This window comes from Emydura macquarii, unplaced genomic scaffold, assembly GCF_026122565.2.
Source record: "Emydura macquarii macquarii isolate MOO-44397 ecotype Brisbane River unplaced genomic scaffold, CSIRO-AGI_Emac_v2 contig_2205, whole genome shotgun sequence".
Taxonomy (NCBI): Eukaryota; Metazoa; Chordata; order Testudines; family Chelidae; genus Emydura; species Emydura macquarii.
In genome coordinates, this window is record NW_027132342.1 from 18,506,754 (window position 1) to 18,529,602 (window position 22,849).

At 41.1% G+C, this 22,849-nt stretch overlaps 1 protein-coding gene across 4 annotated transcripts in view; it reads left to right on the forward strand.

Annotated features, from left to right (window-relative positions):
• EP300 (E1A binding protein p300) overlaps positions 1–22,849 on the forward strand; it is a 113,484-nt gene that overhangs the window by 76,910 nt on the left and 13,725 nt on the right. For all 4 annotated transcript variants that reach the window (XM_067559559.1, XM_067559561.1, XM_067559560.1 and 1 more), the window contains exons 15-26: positions 213–407; positions 1,251–1,407; positions 7,993–8,111; positions 9,591–9,830; positions 10,737–10,825; positions 13,255–13,335; positions 16,430–16,486; positions 17,510–17,587; positions 18,803–18,870; positions 20,346–20,496; positions 21,087–21,233; positions 21,753–21,866. In XM_067559559.1, the coding sequence (XP_067415660.1) occupies positions 213–407; positions 1,251–1,407; positions 7,993–8,111; positions 9,591–9,830; positions 10,737–10,825; positions 13,255–13,335; positions 16,430–16,486; positions 17,510–17,587; positions 18,803–18,870; positions 20,346–20,496; positions 21,087–21,233; positions 21,753–21,866 (1,496 nt within the window). The remainder of the gene's footprint in view (positions 1–212; positions 408–1,250; positions 1,408–7,992; positions 8,112–9,590; positions 9,831–10,736; positions 10,826–13,254; positions 13,336–16,429; positions 16,487–17,509; positions 17,588–18,802; positions 18,871–20,345; positions 20,497–21,086; positions 21,234–21,752; positions 21,867–22,849) is intronic.

Sequence of the window (22,849 nt, forward strand, 5' to 3'; positions counted from 1 at the left end):
TATAGTGGGCATATGAAATGGTTAAAAAGCTGTGCCATCCAAGGCAGATCTCAATAATGTTTCCTCAGACTAGATGATGTGCAGTAGTCAGTTCTTTTCAAGTGGGAGAGTTAGTGACGTGCAGTTAAACTTGAAGAAACGTGACAGCAAATGAAAAACATGTCTCAGCATAATTGCTTGACCCTTTTTAGTCACTGTGGGTTTCCTTGCAGCTTTCACAGCCAGCTGTAAACATTGATGGGCAGGTATCAAACCCACCATCCACCAGCAGCACAGAAGTGAACTCTCAACAGACTATTCCTGAGCAGCAGCAGCAACCACCACTCCTGCAGGAAGTGAAAATGGATATTAAAATGGAAGAAGAGGGGCCAGAACAAACAGAACTTCAAATGGAGGAGAAACCAGAGGTGAGAGGGTAGCTACACTTTTCTGGTATGAGTTGGTTGGGCAAGGTCAGTACTTGGATGGAAGATCTATGGGAAATGAGTGCTACCAGAAATGGTGTGATTCAGAAGAGGGTGTTCCCTTTAGGGCTGTGTCTAAGCTAGCTGTAGATCCCAGCTGCCACCATTATTTTAGGCACTCTGTTTAAGCATGGGTAGATGATGTGCTTAAAATTGTGGCAGTAGGCTGTCTGATCTGAGGTCCTCAATTTTGCTAACCCTGTGGAAGCTGAGCATGTGTCTACAACTGTTGCTTTACTTTAAAATGTTCCCTAGTGTAAGCAGTCACTACAGGATTAATTCCCTGGAATGGTGAGTTGTGGTTCTGTAGGTTATATCTTTGAGCTGAAAAACTACGGTCCTGATCACTTTTCATTAAAGGAACTTCTGGCCTTATGGAAAAATAGCTTCACTTTGTCTTGCAGGGATAGAAACTACAATGTCCTCAAATTAAAGCCAAAAAGGGTGACTGGACCCTAGTGATAAGGGAGGTGGGATTCACCACCAATTGCAAGGGATGGAGGAATAGGGGATCAGTCTTCATGATTTAGAGTTAAATAAATTACCCATAGAACTATTCAAATCTTGGCAAAGAGACCACACGGGGAGGAGTGAAGAATGGGCTGGGTGAGAGCTAGGATAAGTGAGGAAGGGTCATTTTTTTGCAAAGGGAGAAATGACAGGCAATCTTTAGCTAAGCATAAAAGACCAAATATCTTGCTATATCCTCATAACGAGCAAGTGTGTGTGTATGGCGGGGGGGGCATATTGAATTGATAGGTGAAGGGAATCTGATTTGCTTTTCAGATTAAAGTGGAACCAGTGGTGAAGGAATGTATACCAGAACCAATGGAGCAGGAAGAGAAAAAACCAGAAGTGAAGACAGAAATGAAGGAAGAGGAAGAAAGACCCAATACTCCAGCTACTCAGTCTTCTCCAGCACCAGGACAATCTAAGAGGAAAAGTAAGCAAAAAAACTATTTTGGACATAGGATTCAAATCTCTGGGGGGACTGGGATATCTAGCCAGAAGCTGAACTTTCTTCAGTGTTCCCAGTTTGCATTTATGAACTCTTCTCTTGGAGGCTCTTGGACATAAGTGTATTAATATTTTGGTAATACAAAAGTGGTCCTAGTGAACTATGTTCTGACACTGAATCAGGTATTAGAAACTCTCTGTAAATTAGGAATTCCTTTCCTGTTAATTAACTTGTTTAGCAAATTCATCTACTTACATCAAAAGTATTTGAAAAGTATTTGTACTTGAAGCGTATAAATTGGCCCTTTAAAGAATTACTAATGTTTGACTCCTATAATGCAGCAAGACCCTGTTTTCCTTTGAGGGATTGTGCACGTATACGTTCCACTGCAGGTACGTGCACCCACTGCACTCAAGTCAGAGACTTTTGCCAGCTGTATCACCAAGTTAGTGCATGCAACCATGCTGTCTTCATGCTGGGAGCAGAAGGCATAAAAGGGGCATGGCCACCGCTTTCCTCTGTTCCTTCTGGCTGCCTGTAGTGAGAGTTGAAGCTCCCTGTCACTGTTCAGCTTTGATTATCCAGCCTCTAGAAAGACTTCTGTTACACGTAGTTATAGTTACAGTTCAGGCTTAGTATAGTTTTGTTAGTCCTTTCATTTAATATGGAAAAAAAACCCAGGAGTCAGAAGGCCATGATCCCTGTTATGGATAGGCACAAAAACTGCCTGAGTTGCCTAGGCAATGGGACAAATGTCTTATTGGTATCTCTTTTCCAACATGGAAGGGAAAAAGAGGAATTTCTGCTTTAAAGTCCATTTTATGGAAGAGGTGATGTGTCCCTCTTCAGAGCCTGACCCTAATCACAAGAGGTAGACATCTTGTCTACCAGAAGTGTTCCTCTAGCTGTCCCGGTATCTAAGCCAAAATATGGTGAGAAACATCACTTTCTCTTCTCCATCAGCCTCCTCAAGGCATTTCAACCATTGTTGTCTTCTGAGACTGGCAAGCAGTCAAAGTCTCACTTTTTGCCTCACAGGAAAGGCTCAGAGAAGATCTCCAAAGCCAAGTCAAGGTCTGGTTGCACACACTGATTCTCACCAGCACCATCTGAGGCAGCACCATCATATCTGGCTCCACTGCGGCCATTGAGACCAGCATCTTCACTGTTACCTGGAGCATCCTCATCCTTGGCAGTTGGGACAAGTGCCATGGGGAATAACGGGACATTTGACTCTGATTTTGGTGCCACTGATAATGCAGGCCTTACTTTCAGCAAAGGACTTCTTGTGTCTTCCCCTACTGGACTCTCCTTTACTATATCATCCAGCACCGAGAGTAAGTCTCGACCAGTACTGTTGGCACTTATATTTACAATCATAGCTCCATCATTTCCATTGGCTTCTTGAATACAGCCCTCAGAGACTGCATCAACCTATTCTTCTGTCGTCCTCTCTCACTTCCTCCCACTCTGTTGGCTACATCCTCCATGTTGATACCTTTAGCACATTGCTGGATTTTGGTGGTGCCCACAAATGTCAATTGGAACTGCTCCTCCATTCACCAAGGGGAGCTATGTCTCCTTCAGGCTTTGACCACAGTAGAGTCATATCTTCTCCAAGGAGTTTCAAGTCACTCTCTAGAGGTGCCTGAATCAAGGGGCAAGATTCTCATTCTTACAAAGAGGCCCCTGTATGGTGCGTACTACCATGGGTGGTTCAAAGATTGGAATGCATGCCCTCCTCCAGCTTTATTGGGTGTGTTGGACTGATTCAAGAGAGTTTAGATCCCTGTCAGTCTAAAAGGAGATTTCTCTCTCCCATGCTGGGGACTTCGAGATAAGACTTTCCTAAAAGCCCTCAGCCTTCTCATGTGTTGGAGCTTTCAGAGGAAGAGGAGGCAAAGGAGGAACCCCTAAATGATTACCCCCCATATTTCATCTTCCTGGATGAGGCCAGTTTAAACCTCAAACATGTTCCAGACCATTCTGTCAGCCAAGGTCTCAGGAGACCTCTAAAAGGTCTAAACTGTCCTAGATATTGTCAGTTGTCATAGTCAATGGTAGGCCCTTCTCACCAGACCTCTTAGGGTTCCAAAGCCAGTCATTTTGACTGCTTGATCAAGGACAGCACACCACCCATATTGAAACTACCTACCTCTCTTTTTATAGTGTTTGGAAAAAGATTACATCAGCCAAGTGGGCACTCAAACAGTAATGGGAAGTATATGTCATCCAGTTCAATTCCTTTCCCTTCCCCAATCTACTTTACCTGTCCCCTTTCAGGGACCCATCTGATGAGACGCTTTCTTCACGAAGTAGTCTTTTTCTGAATTGGGAGCCATAGAGCAAGTTCCTTAACAATACCGAATGAAAGGTTTCTTTTCCCAGTACTTCCTGATCCCCAACAAGAAAGATGGTCTTCAGTCCATTCTAGACCTTAAAAGACTGAACCAGTTTATCAAAAAAATCAATTTGCTTCAACTATTCCTTCCTTGGAGATTGGTATGCTGCCCTCAATTTATAGGATGCTTACTTTCATATGGCAGTACACCCTGGCTACTGGAATTATCTTCAGTTCATAGCAGGCAGCAAGAACTGCCAGTACACAGTGCTTTCCTTTTGGGTTATCGTTGGCCCAAAGGGTATTCACCAAGTGCATGACGGTGGTAGCAGCCCACTTGTGCTGCCCAGTTGTGTGAATGTTTCCTTACCAGGACAATTGGCTAGTTCAGGGAAGATCAAGTACCCATGTCCAAAATAGCATTCTTGTCATCAGACATCTTCTCTCATCTAGGCTTAAAACTAAATGTAGAAAAATCAGAATTAGGATGACACAGTGAATAACCTTCATAGGAGCAATCCTCTGAGCTGCAACCACCATGGCTTACCTCCCAACGGACAGGTATCAGTCCATGGTCTCTCTGTCCAACCCTCAAGTCATACCCAAGGACAATAGTGCATTTGTCTACAACTCTTGGTCACATGGCCTTGTGCACATATGTGACTCTGCATGCTAGACTTTACCTCAGATGTCTGCAGGCCTGGCTTCACTTGGTATGTCGGCCAAGCGTGTGCACTGGACATGCACATTAGAACCTGCACGAGTGCTTTAGTCCCTGGTTTGGTGGTTGGACCATTGGAACATATGCAAATATGACACTTGTAACAGACACATCCACCAAGCGTTGCCCTGGCAGAGGGCTGCGGGACTTCTCAGTCAACTCTTGCTCAAGTACTTAGGTTGCCTCATAAGGCTTCACTCCATATCAATGTGCTGGAGTTTGAAAGTATTTATCGGGCCTGTGATATGTTTACTTCCACCATCAGGAGTCAGGTGGTTATGTTCTCATGGCCACACCACCGCTGTGTTTTATCTGAACAAAGCGGGAGGTGCAGTAATGTCTGTCTGTTATGCTAGGAATTAATCCACTTGTGAAACCTCTGTAGAAAGAACATCTCACTAAAAAGCTTTCACCTTCCAGGTGAGGAATATGCTTGTGGATTCCCTCAGCAGGGAGTTTATAGACCAGCACAAATGGTCAATAAGAAAAGACATTCTGCTCTAGATTTTCCACTAATGGTGATACCCTGTAATGGACCTGTTTGCAGCCAACCTGAACATCAAATGCAGGAAATTCTGCTTCAGGTCAGGCTGAAGCCCAGGGTTCCATGATAGATGCTGTTCTTCTTCCCTGGTCAAGCCATCTGATCTACACCTTCCCTTTAGTCCCTCTCATTGTGAGGGTGATCAGGAAACTAAACAGAGACAAAGACCACCTTAATTCTTGTAGCACTGGCCTGGCAGAGTCAAGATGGTTCAGACCTTAACTAGCTCTCCGTTTGGTCACCCATCCCTTTACTACTGGTTGAAGATCTCCTGTCTCAAAACCAGAACAGGTCTTTGCATCCAAACCTGCAGTCTCTCCACCACATTGCATGGATGATCTCTGGCTGAGTAATCAGGACAGATTATGCCCCTGAGATCTCCAAGTTGAATTGGTGACCAACAGAAAAGGATTCCACCTGAGCCATGTATGCAGCAAAACAGAAAATATGTTTGATCTGGGTGGAATCTCACTATTTACCATCAGATCGCACAAAGATTATACTGTACATATATTGGACTACCAACGGCATCTAAACTACTTTGGTCTCTCAATTGGGTGTTAGGTGGACTAACATGCATCTCTGAGGTGCACCCTCCAGTGGATAGCTTCTCTGCCTTTTCACATCCCTTGGTTTCTAGATTTCTAAGGGGTCTTGTTAATGTGTACCTGCCTGTGTCCAATCTGGTATGTTGCCTGTTTTCTGGGTGTTTAGTAATTTGAATGGGGTTATAGGCTCGCCAGTTGATCTGATCAGAAGATAATGAGGTTCTAGTCCCGGAATCAGGCTCCAGAAGAGTTTTACATAGACTCCAAGGGTGCACAACAGGAATGCACACACTGATAACCGAATCTGTATAATTTTATAAGCTTTTATTAAGAAAACATAAACTGATAGTCAAATGACTGATTAAAAGAAAATGAATAGTCAGATGGATAATGGACAGGATTACAGTCTTATTCTAAAGACACATGTGATATATATATTTATACAGTATGCTTTGGATTAATATACTCACACCCTTCCCTGATGACCTCGTTGAGAGAGATGTCCAGTTTCTCAGCTCTTGAGTTGAGGGGTGGAGAGCTAGGCAGTGCTTGAGAGCTAAGAGCTATAAGGCTAAGACTACAAATAATACTAAGTATAAATGAAGAACAAAAGATCTTAACAAACACTAACTAAAAGAAGCTCAAAGGAGTAGCTGGCGATCGTGTCCAAGTAACATGGTTTGCCTGTTTTTATACCCTGAACAATATGGATCCTCCATCGAAGTCCAAACTTGGCTTTTTCACCCCCCAAATTATTAGGGTACACTTATTCTATAGCTTGGCAGGTTCGTGCGTATTAATGACATATTCATATCCTCTCCAGATGGTTCGCTCATCTCACCTTTTTACTTTTGGCCCTTTCTGTGCATTTTGTGGCATACCTGTATGTTTACTTGGGGCATAAATTGAGGCAGCCCACTTGTCTTGGTTATAACCATATATGTCTTATCCTTTAACTCATCATTACTTACCTGGGCCAAAGGACCCGAACATATGTATGCTGACTGCCTTATCTTTCATACAGGATGTGGCCTGTAAGGTACCTTGCATTACAGCTATAATACATTAATATGAATCTCTGACTCTAGTATAAAAAAAATACTTAAATCTATAAGGAAAGGTGTATATGTGCAAGCAAGCAGGCTAGTCCTATAGGCTACAGGTACCTTTATGGGATCTGAATTTAGTATTATCTACTTGATGGTCCACCCCTTTGAGCCCCTGGCAACATCATCTCTTCTGCTGTTGTCAAAGAAATAGTTCTTGGTAGCAAATACCTGTGCTAAGAGAGTCTCAGAGGTTATCAGGAACTTCTGGCTGATTCTCCTTTCACAGTTTTCTGCAAAGATAGTTTCTCTTAGGCTGCAGTCTAAGTTTATGCCTAATGTAGTATCAGCATTTCATCTTAATCAGACTGTTCGTCTCCCAGTATTCTTCCCAAACCCTCATTCTTCCAAGGCTGAAGAAAAGATGTACTTCTTGGATGTTGGCCAGGCTTTAGCATTTTACCTGGGCTGTACAGTTTTTCACATCCTCTCACAGACTCTTTGTAGCCTATGCTGAAAGAATCAAGGGACAACTGGTTACAGCTCAGCATCTCGTTGGATTTTTGGACTGCAGATTTTGCTATGCTCTTGATATGGTTTCTTTTCCACCATGGGTAATGCCACATTCCCCATGGTCTCATTCCACTTCATCAGCCTCCCTGACCAACATTCCTGAAGTGGACATCTGCAAAGCAGCAGTGTGGGTGCGGTACATATCTTCTCCAGACACTATGCTTTTATTACACTTGAGATGATGCTAATGTTGGCAAATTGGTCCTGGAGTTTCTTTTCAAATACTTCCAAAGTCCCACTACCTGTAAGGAAACTGCTGGTGAGTCACCTGCAGTGGAAAGTGTATGTGCATAATTGAAGAAAAAATGGCTATTTAACTGCACAGTAACTGTTCTTTGAGGTGTGGTGTTCACATATACATTGCATGACCCTCCAACCTTTTCCACTACTTGAAGTATTAGATGATAGTGCAAAAAAGAGGCAAGGGACAGCCACGCCCCTTATATGCACCACCTGGTGGTACAATGGGCAGAGATCTCTGACTTGAGTGCATTGGCTACACATATACTTGCAGTGGAATATAGATGAGCACAACCCATCTTGAACAACAATTACTGCACATGTAACTGTTTTCTCTGTATTTAGTATATCATTTCACATTACGGGCTTCCCATCAGACACTGCTAATTTAGTTTCTGTCTTCCACAAAACCCAGCATTGCAGTGAGTGATGTAAGCGCGATATGTTTACATGTCTTGTATAGGTAGTCCTTTCAACAGCCTTCAAATTTTACAGCAAGTTTCTTGCTTCTGGCCATTACTCCAACTTCGCTTGTATTTATATTTATTTTTCAAAAGTTTTCAAACCAGAAGAGTTGCGGCAGGCACTTATGCCAACCCTGGAGGCGCTTTACCGGCAGGATCCTGAGTCCCTTCCTTTCAGACAGCCTGTGGATCCTCAACTACTAGGAATTCCTGTAAGTTTATTATCAAGCTATTTCCCTGCCTTTTAACTCCTAGCTGCTACTACAGGAATTGTCTGCCTGAGGAGACCAGATGGCATGGTGTAGTCCTGTCTCCATTTTTATATAGATGGATTTGTAGAGCTTGGATTGGGGACTGGTATGTACCACATCTGTGGCATAGATAAATTTATTTTTAAGGCTTGTTTTTCTGTCTTCTGTTAAAGAGAAAATGGTCAGGAAAATGAGAAGACATCAAATTATTCTTATTGATGGAACCCTACATATACTGGCTTTTGATGGATGCTTGCATACTGTCCTATTTTGTAGTGTCACAAAGTCCTGGAAAACCAGGGAAACCATTCTTGCCATAAGTATGTGGCAACAGTTTTGTTTCTCAACTGTTCAGAAAGCTGATCAAAGCCAAGATCTTTGGAAAATTCATTTAAACAGTAATTTACATTATGTACTGTTAGATACTACAGTAGCAAGAAAAACAAAACCCAGCTCCAGGTGGTTGGATCTAGGCAGTGTGACTCCACTTGAGAGGAGACTTGTACTTTTGAGAGAAATTACTTATTTTTTACCAGCTTTGCAGACCTACCTTACACCCCATAGACCAGTGATACTCTGACTGTGGCTCTTTAATGTGTCTTCTGTGGCTCTTTACAGCATATCATATTAAAACAATGCCTGATTTAATTATTAACCAATCCGGATGCTTTTATTTTTATTAACCAATTAAGTTATCAGCTTGCACTAAGTTATTAATTTATATGATGTGAGCATTAAACTAAATATTCCCCTGTCATACTGTTTAAATATGAACAGTACTATAGTAAATGAAATAATGAATTCACACAACTGTGGTTCTTTTGGGTGATGTTGATTGCTAATTTGGCTCCTGAAACATGAAGGTCTGAGTATTACTGCCATAGACTAAATTCATTTTTTTTGGTATACCCAAACATACCATGTATCAAAGGCTAAAAACTCAATACAGCACCCTGATTCAGGTGTTTTGGTCCACAATTCCTGTTCAATATGTACAGTCATTGTTCTATTTTATTATCTTTATTGCAGTATTACACTTTCAGAATAATACTAAATCATATAATTGAATACAAAACTAAATAAACAGTGAAAGTATGTAAGAGAATAATAATGATTGTAAATGAGGGCTTCTAGTCTCCCTGACCATCTTACACTTTGACCAATGGCAAAGTGGTTTAATTTGGCCAAGGTTGGAAGGTCAAAGTAAAGTGTCTGACAGATGTGGTAGAAATAATGGAAGAAAGGCCCTGCACAAGAAAAATGGTGTTGAGAGAGAGCACTGTATGTCACAAGCAGTCCAGGATTGGCGTTACTTAGATCTTTTGTTTCAGGGTTGGTACCTCTTATTCTTGCAAGAATATTAAAAAAGAGTCTTGTCTAAAGAATACACATGTAAGACATTTGCTCTAATCTTGTTTGAAATGCCCCTCATTCTTGCAGGATTACTTTGATATAGTAAAGAACCCTATGGACCTCTCCACCATCAAGAGGAAGCTAGACACAGGACAGTACCAGGAGCCTTGGCAATACGTGGATGATATCTGGCTTATGTTCAACAATGCCTGGCTCTATAACCGCAAGACATCCCGTGTGTATAAGTACTGCTCCAGACTGGCAGAGGTGTTTGAACAAGAAATTGATCCAGTTATGCAGAGCCTCGGTTATTGCTGTGGTAGAAAGGTAAGGAAAGGGAGCTTCCTTACAGACTTTTTCTCACCTCCATGTGTAATAATCATATGAAAGAGCATAGGAGCAGCAGTCAATAGGAGCTGCTGGGTATTTAGAACTTTTGAAAATTAAGCCACTTATTTAAATATCTAAGGATTCAGGGTATGTGTACACCAGCGGGGGGGTCTATCTGAACTCACTCAGCTGACTTGGGCTTCTGCTGTGGGGCTAAAAATAGCAGTGTAGGTGTTCCTGATTTGGTTGGAGCTCAGATTCTGAGACGAACCCCCATCGCCAAGTTTCAAAGCCTGGGCTCCAGCACAAGCAGGAACATCTGTGTTGCTGTTTTTAACCCTCTACAATGAACCCAAGTCGGAACCCAATTCAGCTGACACTTGCTGCTATGGGATTTTTTGTGGTTTTGGATGTGACCTTAGAGTTTATCTTTAGGTGTCTGTTTTTTAAAATCTTGGTTATAAAATGTCTAATCCTACACCAACTGCTTAAACCCAACATTTGTATATAATACACCAGAAGCAAGCCTTTGAAGATATGTATTAAGGCTTAATATAGTTTGGAATAGGTACATCAGCTTTTCTGAGTGTTTGTAACAAAGTAAGCTCTCTGTGGTGTTGTATAATTGACTAACCCAATTGTAGAATGCGGAAGTGGGTTCCCTGCAGGGAAAGGTATATAAAGAAATGGCTAACTTGTAAATGATAGCTCAACAGAACGTTTTTGTAGTGTTAACATTTGAGATTAGAGACTCATACTGTACTGTTCAGATCTGTGTGCAGAATGGTGCAATCTTAGTAATCCAGAGTCTAGGTGATCTTCACTGTCTGGATCTACCCACTTCTCATGCAGAGCCAGTGGAAACATGCATGAATACTAAGAAGATAATTTCTCTTTCTGCAGTTGGAGTTCTCACCACAGACTTTGTGTTGCTATGGCAAACAGCTATGCACGATCCCTCGAGATGCCACTTATTACAGTTACCAGAACAGGTAAGGAAACCTGGTCACAGCATGCATCACCATTCAATCTATGGACAGAGGTGTGCCTGTATATGTATACACCCTTCAAACACGTTCACACCTTCATGTCACATTCTAAATTGCTATAAATATACTGAACAGCTTACATTGTGTACCAGCAAGCTGCCTTTCTGCAAAAAAGCTTGTTTGCACCCTTTGCTCTAACTCTTTTGCCTTAAAAGAAATATGTGGTGTTTAGTAGATTTTATCCTGTACTTAGATTTTCAGTTTTCATCAGTATATTATGCTCTAGTAAATTATATTGCCCTTCCTCTTGCCAAACAGTACAACAGTCCTTCAGCAAATAAGTTAGTAACGTTTTTGTGCAGTGAACTTTTGACCATATTCAACAAGTAGCTGGTCCTCTATTCTATTGTTACAAAGAATTTTGCAGTGAATACCATAGCTGTCTTTGACACACATTTAATTGATTATTCAAATCTTGCTGAGGGAATATATGCTTTTCTCTTCACAAGCCCTCTTGAATGAATTGTTGCTTTTCTGGGACTGTCAGCAACAATATCAAATACTGTCACTTCCATAGCTCTCCTCCTGACTAATACGTTTGACCTGCAGTTTATTAAAGGATTAAAATCTATTTGACTTCCTGAGGAGGGTTTCTTTCTAGATATCTCTTATCCTGGAAGAAAACTATGCTTAATATTCAGGGATGGCAGCCCCTGGTTTGTAATACTTCAGTCTGAACTGGGGGATGGAGATATATTATTCATCATGGTTCTTGCTTTCTGTTGTTGGGTGTGATACCTTCCAAAGAAATACATCTTTTCATCCTGAAGCCAGCAGGGTCTTGCAGGAGAGGGAGTGTATTCAGCCTCTAGGGGAGGAAAGTAACATTGGGACTCTACAGAACAGTAGCTGCATTCAACCCTCTTTGGCTGCAAGGAGAGGGTTCCTCCAATGCAACAAGGGAGTTCTTAGGGGTGGAGAGGGAGGAGTGAGGAAAATAAGTCATAGTACCCCCATAAAAAGAAATCCAACTCTGGATTTTTAGTGATTTTACTAGCAAGAACATTTTGTGCCATGAGTCAATAGTTTCTCCTTACATGCCATCCATTGTTGAGCATTAAATGAACCAGAAGAATCTTATTCCAAAACCAACACTTGCTTCCATGACTAGAGTATCATTCACTTCTGATCTTTAAATATATGTGTACGTAATACATAGTTTAAGTAAAATCATGGTTCAGCTTCCATGCTGTAATGGAGGAGGCTTGGAGAGGATAAAGTGACTTATCTCTTTAGCTTTACAGATCCCATAGTGTTGGTTTGTGTTGCTTTATGATAAACTGTCGCAACTTGTTTGATTTTTTTTCTTTGTTTCTTTTGTTTTTAGATGTTTTTTTGCACTCCAATTAACAAGCTTAGTAATGGAGAGACTGCATTTTCAATAGACTTTTGAGGGGTGGGGAACAGATCTTGAATAAAACACTAGTTTCATTCAAATGCAAATAAACACCACAGAATGGTTTCATTTTGTTGATATCTAAACGATTCTGTGCCTCAAAATTCTGTACGTTCTGTATGTTCTGTATATGTAGTATGCAGTACTGTGTTAATTTAGAGCAGTATGATTGCAATTAATAAATGTCAAACCTGTTTTACATATAATGTGACAGCAAATGGATAATGGTTTTGAGAATTGATCGCTGTCCCTTTAAATTGATGAAAGTGAGAACCTGGTAGCTTATTGCAAACTATGGGGTCCACTTCAGTGGGGGGAGACTCCTGTGGCCTTTCAAGCCCTTGAGTGTTTTTTTTAAGGTGGAAAATTCCCCCTTCCAGTCATCTCCTAGCAGATGCCCTTGCAGACAGAATTGCTATCCTGATATAGATGTCAGAGTAGCAATCCTTCCTTCCTTCTACCGTCTTCCCTTTCCTCATTTTGATTCTTTGCTTTATATAGCATTATTTATTAAAATGAAGATAGTGTGGGTATGCTAAAATGGAATACTCTTTTGTTTTATTTGCTATAATCATTTGCTGCTTGTGATCCCATTTGAGATTTAATGCTAATCTGTGCTTTGCCTTGGCTTTCTGCTTTGTGTTGTCTTGTCCTGCTTTTGTGTTTTTGTTTTTGTCCTACAAACCCCTGTTTCTTTGTTTGTTCGTGTGTGTGTTATTTTTTATTTCTCCTTCACGCTTGTCATTGTCTGCACTTGGCTTTGATTGCAAAAAAACCAAACCAAAAAACCAAACCAACCAAACACAAACTGTGGGGCCCATAAATCTACATCATTGAATATCCCTGTCGCCGTTGATGACCTGCTCTCTGCTCCCGCCCCCTCCTTGGCCTGCTGTGATTGGTGGCTCCGTTGCTTGGCTTGGGCTGTGTTGTGTGGACGGAACAGTTCACCCAAATATGGCCTTCTTGCTGACAGGTATCATTTCTGTGAGAAGTGCTTCAACGAAATCCAGGGGGAGAGCGTTTCTCTGGGGGATGACCCATCACAACCTCAAACGTGAGTAGCCATATGTCTGTTTGGGATATAGTTATTTATATATTTTTATTTTTGTGATAGTTCTAACCTATAGCATGGTCTAAAATGTGCCTTCAAAGGTTGGAAAATACCTACGCAATAAAGGGATTTGCTTGAATCTCACTTCGAGAGTTGGGCCAAATACTGAGTGAGGGGATGAAATAGCACTCTTTTAAAAACCTGGACTTTTGTTAGTGTGGGTGAGAACACCTCTCCTTCAAGTTCTGGGCTGTACTATGGTAAGGGGAAAAGAGTAATCAATCACCTCTTACAAAATTTACTTTATACTATTAGGGAAGGAAAGAAACATCACTCTAATAAGAGGTCAGGAAATGTCTTCATGTAAAAATTGAGTTTTTAGAGGGTAGGTTGCATAGCCAACATCCTCCTAAATCTCAGCTGAATCCGTGCCCTTCTGCGTTTGGGAGTGTTTTTCTGTTCACTCTCCTCTCGGGTAATGTCTGTTCTAGTGAGCTTACCGAGGCACAACTGTTCTGATGTAGCTGTGCCGCTGTAAGATCGCTTGTGTAGCTGCTGTATGCCAAGGGGAGAGGGCTCTCCCATTGACATAATAAAACCACCTCCATGAGCAGCGGTAGCTAAGTCGGTCAAAGAAGCTCTCCTGACAACATAGCACTATGTGCACTACCACATAAGCCAGGAAAACTATCTCACTCGGTGGTGTTTTTTCACACACTGAGACACACATTCATAACATAACACACAATATAAGTGATGGTACAGACGTGGCATCAGTCTTGTCCTCTGCCTAAAACTACAAGCAAGGATAAATCAGTTTTGCCATTTAGATATTTAAGACCCTTTTATTGCTGCACCATCTTATAATCATGTAAGATGTTGCTCAGTTGCTAATGAACAGACATGTTGGAGAGCTTGACATGGATTTAATTGGCTTTTGTATAGTAACGGTGGTTGAAGTCATGCTGTGACAATTGCTAGGACATTTTTCACTTCCCTGTGGCTTGCACAGAGAATTCCAGTGAGGAAGGACGCCAGTAGGCGGGGCAGATGAGTGCAGAGTTGTTAATTTGCAGATTAGGGTGGATATTGCACTCTCCTGGGAAACTCCTTGAGGTATGGTGTCAGGTTGATTCTATAGGTGGAAAGATGGAGGGGACTTGGGAAAGCCTGAATTAGGGTGATTGGAAACTGGTAAACAGGAAGGAAGGAAGGAAGGGTACAAGATAATGCCTTCAACTGGAAACAAAGGTTGTCAAAAACTGGAAATGGTAAAATCTTGGTTACAGTAAGGGATATGCCACTATCTAGAATAGCTGCAGAGGGATCATTTACACCTAGGATTGCTGTGGGGACACTTATTTTTCTTTGGGGCAGAGGGAAGAAATGAGTGTTGTGCCCTTGTTGTGCTAGTCTATATTTCTAATGTCCCTAGAAGCAAGGCTCACAATTTACTCATGTTAAGCAGTTTTTTATTAATGTGAGATCTGTAAGACTTCTATAATGCATGAACTGCCACTTGCCAATTGGCAATGTGTAAACCACCTTGCACATAAATTAGGCAAGTGTATAGCCCAGTTTGCGACAGCGTCAGGTAGAATGAAGAAGGCATTCCTCTTTGCTGAGTGCTGCTTAATTTCTGTACACCTAATTTGGCAATATAATTGCAAATACAAACAGTTGAATTGTATTCGTTATTAAATGTAACTAGTAAATGGTGTTGATAGGTCTATTGAAGGAGTAAAATCAAGAAAATTCCTAATTTGTGGTGTATTTTCCCCCCACTCTATAAATAAGTGGCTACTGCATAATGAATTCTAAAGTCTCCTTCACATGAGTCTGTAGTTAAATTTTTGATGTGTGCCACCACCACCCCATGTTTCACATTTTTGGTGCAGCCTGTAAAACTCATTGGACTCAAGGTAATGAGGTCTCTCTCTCCCTATCTTCTCCTCCTGACCGTGTGTTTTTTAGAAGAAAAAGGTTGAAGGGAAATAGTAAATAAACCAGGACATTTGATGTTCATGATGAATCTGAGATGATTGGAGGGTTGGCTCTTTTATATGAATCCCATACTTGTGGGGAAGGATAGTTGTATCCTGTAAAACCCATGCTGAACCCTGAATTGACGGGAGTAGGAAGGGGAAGAAATCTCATGCAACTTGGACTGAATTCCTGTTCCTGTGATGATTTCAGTGCATTCTTCTCTCCACACATGCTTACCCCATCCAAAATCACACAGCTGTATTTACTGTAAATTAGTGTGGATTTAGGTATTGATCGTTCAGTGCCATTTTCTGTTTAGTTCTTTGGACCATTTTGACTATGCCGTAACCCAAATCCAGAGATGCATGGCTGGGACCCCCCATCACCAAAAGAATCATAAAGGGTAGAGAGATTTTTCTGTTAAATAGGTGGTAAAAAGGAATAGTCAAAATTAAGTGAAAAGCAGGTACCAGGGCCAGGCTGCAGCGGGAAATGAATGTTTTTTTGAAATGTTTAATCCGGGAGATGAGGCCATTGTAGCAGGTTTCATTGTGGAAGGGGTCTGAATAATCCAAGTAGTTTTAAGAATGGGGTATTCCCTGCACAATAGAGAGGTGTGCTTATATCAGTCTTCCCATTCATTCTTGTCGTCACTATCTTTCATAATGGAAGGATATGTTTCATAAACTAACCCAAAACTAAATTTTAAACAGCTTTCAAAAAATGGAGTCTAAAACTGAGTCCCAAACTGGGATAGCCATAAGCTAGCTGTTCCAGGGTGTGCATTTAGACTACTGGTGCACTTCTCAGGTGATTGAAACCTACCTGAGGCATGCACTAGTAATCTCTTTTCTGGGAGGAACAAATGTCTGTACAAGTCACTCTCCAATAGAAAAGCATCCTTGCCACAGGGCAGGTCAGAAGCAAGTACTGCCTTTGTCTTCACTGATTTCATTATGAACTCTTACTTTCCTCACAGCATCATACACACTTAAGAAATCCAGTTACAGTGAATGTGTCTGGGTCTGCTGGAGATGTGGGAAATTAATATACTATGAATGGTTATCTTATGTCATAACTAAATTTTTATCACCTATCTCTTTCTCCTTAGTACGATAAACAAAGAACAGTTTTCAAAGAGGAAAAATGATACTCTAGATCCTGAACTGTAAGTAATACCCTGGCAACTCAACTTATTCATTTTTATAACTACATCCCCATTCTCCTTTCACCTGTTTAAAAAAAAAAAGGCAAGTCCTTTACCACCCGCCAGCACTTTGTAGTTTTCTTAGTTTAATTGGCCACCAGGGACTGCTGTGCAAGCACCAAGTTTTGCATTCTGTCCTGAGACTCCAGATCGTCACAGATCTGCCTGAGAAAATGCGGTCCTGAGATTATGGGCTGCCGGAATTGCCCAGTCCATTTCACTCTTTTAAAATTCTGTTGTTTGATAGAAGGCTGCATGCAGATAGCTGTGCTCCTTGAAGCACTTTTCTTATAGTGCATGGAGAGGTCAATCAATTCAGATAATTCTGCAGCAACGTTTTGCTGTTCTTGTTTTCTGTAACCTTCCTAATTTGCAGGCAGCTGTGCCAGAAAGATGGTATGCTAAATTATACAGAGTTGGCAGCTATTCTAGCCTTCTTGCTGGAGAAATAGAATAGCAGACATTCAGGTGTTGGAGCCAGTGGTGGCCAGATAGCAATCTGCTTCTACATCTCACTAGTGCTTTTTGGGAGAGATCACCACTTAGTCCCCTAATTCCACTACCCACATTGCAGCTTCTAAAATAATGTCTTAATTACGAATGAATAAGAAAGAGGGGCACATGCCCACCCTAGGATTGATCAGTCTTTGCTGCTTTTCAGTTTGGCAAGGGTCATGGGAAAGGAAGAATGGTTCATAACCCTGTCCCTTCCATCATTGTATTCGTGCCTCTGTAGTCCAAAGAGTAAAATCCTAGAGACTGCTTCTGATCCCAGGCACCTAACAAAAATAACAGCAGCCCACCCTTAAATCTCTGAACTCTCAAGGAATGGGGTCCTTGTCTCTTTTTGACCCTTTGTGTTAGGGAAGACATGAGGTAGGAGTCTTAGTACACATTTATCTTTGATACATGGTTAGCTTATGTAACCCTGTATGTAGTGTTGTTGATTTAATATGCTCTCCATACTTATTTTCTGACATCTAGATTTGTTGAATGTATAGAGTGTGGGAGAAAAATGCACCAGATCTGTGTTCTTCATAATGAAATAATCTGGCCATCTGGGTGAGTTTCTTGCTGTTTTACCTTCCTTGCTTGAATAGGTGACATTTGGTTGCTGCACAGGTGTTGATGTATTTTGATGTATTACATTTTATATATCTGAAACTGTGTCTAAAAGAACTTGATCCACTGGGAGATGTTCCATTAGCTATTAAAATTTTAAACAATATCCTTGACAATGTCAAGTAAATTTTAATATTGGATGAAGGCTTGATTTAAATGTTCTGCATTTCTTATCAATGCCGATCATTAGGATACCGCTATGTAAAAGACCTTTTAGACGTGTCCTACCACATTAGTTCAATGAAGTCACGAATGTCTTTGACAAGGAGTGCTGATGTCATAATTATTAAATTGCCATTGCTTTATATTGATCTAGTTTTTTTTCTTACTGTTTGGGATACATTTCTGTGTAATAAAACTTCAGTTTAAACATTTTGACATGATCGTTGAACTGGCAGACTATCTTCTTGACCCCAGCTGGTGATCAGTTTACATCCTGAAAGGCAAAGATCTAAACCTCCAATTTTATCCTAGCTGGACTTGCAGTAGATCTTTCTTAATCAGGAAACTCAAAAGTACAAGAGGCTTTAGTGAACTTAAATTCTATTAGTATTTCGTAGCAGTTTTAGTGATTAAGCTAACAAATGATCAATTAGAATTCTTCTGTAAGTAATTTCTGTAAAAAGAAACTCAGGTAGCCTGCTGAATGCACAGTTTTGGGATTTGCCATTTTGCTACTCCCATTTCTCTTTTTATAAGGGTGGTTGGCCCTTAACTGTTTGGGGAAGAATCGTAGGGTTGTCTGGAATTTTGTATATATTAGATCATAGAATTTTCTATATTGGATCAGACCATTAGTTCCTCTAATCCAGGATCCTGTCTCGATCAGTGATGGTACCTGAGGTTTCAGAGGAATAAGCCCATATTCTAAAGGTCAAATGTGTTCATGCTTTCGTTAATTCAGCTTACTCCTGTTCTATCTTGAAAAGCTCCAAATGTTGAGATGACATTAACTTTCCACTGGTAGTTACTGCCATTCTCTTCCTCCTGTCTTCAGTTTTATCCCATATTTGCAGTGTGGCTGTTCCTTGGACTTTTATATCTGGTAGAATGTTTTGTTCCTAATGTTTCAAACCTATATCGTGAATCTTACTACAAGTACCTTAGCAGCATTAGGTATGGGTTATTCATTCCTTTTTCTCATTTCCACGTCAGCTTTGTGTGTGATGGCTGCTTAAAGAAAACAGGACGAACCAGAAAAGAGAACAAATTCTCTGCTAAAAGTAAGTCCTCCTGATACCTGTTTACAGATCGTTTCAGATGTATTAGCTAAGCTCTTAACAATGTATTGGGAGAGAGGGGAAACTTTCCTGTCCCTCTTGCATTTTTAAGCATTTTTAGCTTAAATTCCAGGGTTCCGTGTGTGTTTTGGGATAGAGCCAGCTCATTTCCCTAGTATTTATTCAAAATGCATACATCCAACTTACTAATGTATTGGTTTAGGTGACTGTTGATGTGGGATACAGAGCCTTTTATCTCGGTCACTAATATTGTTAGTGTTGGGGAATGGCTCCTGTATGATTGCTTCTTGCTTAAATGAAATAATTATATGAAGACTATTCATTCAAGTCATCCCCAGAGCTGGTATCTCTAGAAGTCTTGGCAGAGCAGACAATTTCAGTTGACCACAGAAACAAATCTACTTTTTCCCACCACTAGAGGTGGCTTCTCTTTGGTCAGGATTTTTAGGATGAAGGCAATATGTGGGAAGCTTATACTATCATTGTCTGTTTTGTAGACAAAGGGGTGATTTTGAAAGCTTTTCACTCTGGCACTTTTCACTCAGCTTTAAATTGTGTTTTAAGAGCTGAGTAAATAGTTGCATTTCATTTTGCTCATATTTATAAAAACAGCCCAAATAAAACTTGACTCATTCTTGGGTGTTAGTAATTGCACAATATTGAACTTCTGTCTTTGTGGTGAGCTTTTCTGACAAAGGGCAAGGAGGAGATTTAGAGAACTGTACTGTCTTGAAATGTTAAAAATAGTTGGGTTTGCACCTTAGCCATCCCAGAGCTTTCCTCTTCAACTGCATTCTCATAAAATGGAAACCAAACCACTCTGAGAATAGTGCTTCAAATTAGACCATCTGTATATTTTTTTCCATAATCCAAGCAGGGGCGGAGGGTGTGGCTGGGCCATGCTTATGGCCAGAGGCAGAGCAGGGCTGGGTGGCACTCCCTCCTGGTGTGGTTCCCCCCCCCCCCCCCCCGGAGGCTTGTCCGGGCCCTGCTGCACCACCCCAATGTTTCTCCATGCACCCCTGAGGGTGCACCTCAGAGTTTAGGGACCACTGGACTAGATCCTGACAGGATATGCAGCCTGAAACTTCCACATGCTGCAGCACCTACTTATTCTAGTCCTGGGCCCCTTCTGCCAGTGCCTCACTCATAATCTGTAAGCACCCCCTGCTAATCCAGTTTTCAGAATCACAGAAAGCTTCTGCTCAAAGAAGCCTTAATTGTGGTTGGCTTGTGAAGTAGATTAGTGGGGACTGGAATGAGATACAAACCACAAGTGTGTGTAGAGGTGGAAGGTAAATGCATTAATTCACTTTGCTATTTCAGCCTATTTAACAGTAACTTTTTAATCTTCTATGGCATATTGCATTGAAAACCAGTCTCCTTCTAATACATGAATAGAGAAATGGAATTTGTATTTCCAGTTACGCATATGTTGAGTTTTATTATTTGTGTAGGGTTGCCATCTACAAGGCTGGGTACCTTCTTGGAGAACCGAGTGAACGACTTTCTGAGAAGACAAAATCACCCTGAGTCAGGAGAAGTCACAGTTAGGGTGGTTCATGCCTCCGACAAAACTGTAGAAGTAAAACCTGGAATGAAAGCAAGGTACATCCCTTCAAGTCCTAATGTTGCCTGCTCCCAGCATCATCCCAAAAGATAGGTGTTTGAGTTTTCTACATTTGCTGCTATTTGGCAACTGCAAAGTGTGTGTCTAGTATTCAGAACACCACCAACAGAGCTTTCTTGATTGGCTGTCAGTGATGTCACACCCACTTGTATTAAATTGCATGAAGTATATTGTTTAAGTTTCTCTTTATTTCTCAGTAAAAAGATGATTAAAGTTCTGGAGATTAAAACTAAACCATTTTAAAATAGAGCTGTGTTCCATTGTACTATAGCTTCGATTATTTGTGTGTGTTGTCTAGTTTTGTCCTGTATGTAAACACTAAGATCCCCCCATTCCAGAAGGATTGAGATGAAAAGTGAACAAACTCTTTCAGGATAACTTGGGACACTTTTCTTCTCTGGGATATAGTTCACAGTGTTTGCTTTCTCCTTGCCTGTGACAGGTGGCTCTAACCATGCGTTGCAAATCCTATCTTATTTATTATTTTTATGCATCACCATGTGGTGTTCTCTATCCTGATGGAATGAAAGTATTTATTACTCTCCTCTTTATCTTATGATATCTGCAGGTTTGTAGACAGTGGAGAGATGGCAGAATCCTTCCCTTATCGAACAAAAGCCCTGTTTGCTTTTGAGGAGATTGATGGTGTAGACTTGTGCTTCTTCGGCATGCACGTACAGGAGTATGGCTCAGATTGTCCCCCGCCCAATCAGAGGTGAGGAACTGCAGTGCCAGTCAAGCGAAGTTTAAATTCATCCTTGCTCAGAAGTCCCAGCAGGGTGAACCTTCTGAAATCCCAGATTTAAAACTTTAATTCAACATAATTAATTTTTTTTTATTCGTACTAGTGTATCCCAACACAAAACAGTTACAGCAATGAGAATGTTATAGTAATGGGTTGAAGACAGGTGGGGAACACAATGGAGATCTATTGTGGTGGTCCTGCAGCAGGAAAGAGATTTTGGAGTCCAGTTTGTAAAGAAACAGGGAGTCAGTGAAGAAGAGGGAGCAGGCTGTTCCAGAGAGATGGAAGGTCAGATTTTGCACAGCAGAGGTGAAGTAAAAAGATGAGTTCCTGGAGGTAGATGGGACCCATAGCCTTTGAAGGCAGTGGCTTATGTGTTAGGTACTTCAGGGATGGAAAATACTATGGATGAGTGTATATGAATGCTGTGAAACATTTCTGGCCTTCTGTTCTGTGGTGTCATGTATCTTTTTCTCCTCTTTTGTCTAGGCGAGTATACATATCTTACCTCGACAGTGTTCATTTCTTCCGCCCGAAATGCTTGAGGACTGCTGTCTATCATGAAATACTAATTGGATACCTAGAATATGTCAAGAAATTAGGGTAAGCCATTAATCCTTCCTATTTTACAGAATCCAATAGTGTGCTAGGCACCTCGCAGTGCAGGTAAAATTATGTGGACCCTGAAGAGCATGCCATTTAATTTCAACCAGTGACAGAATGGAGGGGCAACAAAACAGTGGGACCAGGTTTAGGAGGAGGAGGAAGGGGCTATGAGACTGCAGCAGGATTATGTGGTTTCTCAGCAGAGACTTGTGGAGCAATTTTTTTTAAAGGTATAAAAGACCTTAGAAGCAGGTCCCATGCATTCTGCTATGTTCCCACCATGAAGTTTCCTTATCTCAGTATCTGTAAAATTGCTGTATGGAGCTCAGTCCATACCTTTACTTAGTGCTACTTTCTGTGCTTGTGGGTGATATCAGGTGCTTGTCTTCCTGGCCTGAAGGGGAAGATTGCTGCTAGCTAAGCTTCCTAGAGTGGGATGGGGGATCTGCAGAGGGCTGTCCTCACTAACTGGAATTCTGAGTAAATTGTCTAATCTTCCCTGTTTTTTGGAATCTTTCAAATTACCAAAATGGAAAGGAACTGAGGGCAAATTTGGCTTTGTGGTCCTATACTCTTTCACAGTTGCTACTTTTTAGATGATTTCAGGCTTCATGGTACTGAAACACATTCTTCCCAGGAGCTACAGAGAAAATATACTTTGAGAACTCCCAGGTATAGGGGAATTTCCTTTCTTTAATTGGCCTTGTACCAGAGGAAAAGGAGTTGGTGGTGGGGAAAATAAAGTAGATTTTAGAAGACAAGTTAGTTTTTGGAATCTCATCTGCTGGTAAACGGCTCATCTGTCTTGCTGGGGAAGGAAAATCCTGGCTCCTGGTGCTGAAATGTTATCTGTGGTCTCTATTTCTTTGCTCTGAGAATTTACACTTTTATCTAATTTTAATGCAGTTGGTGAATGGCAGTTACAAGTATATGTCAGAGTTTAATGATTTACCTGCAAATTGGAATAAATGCTTTACCTA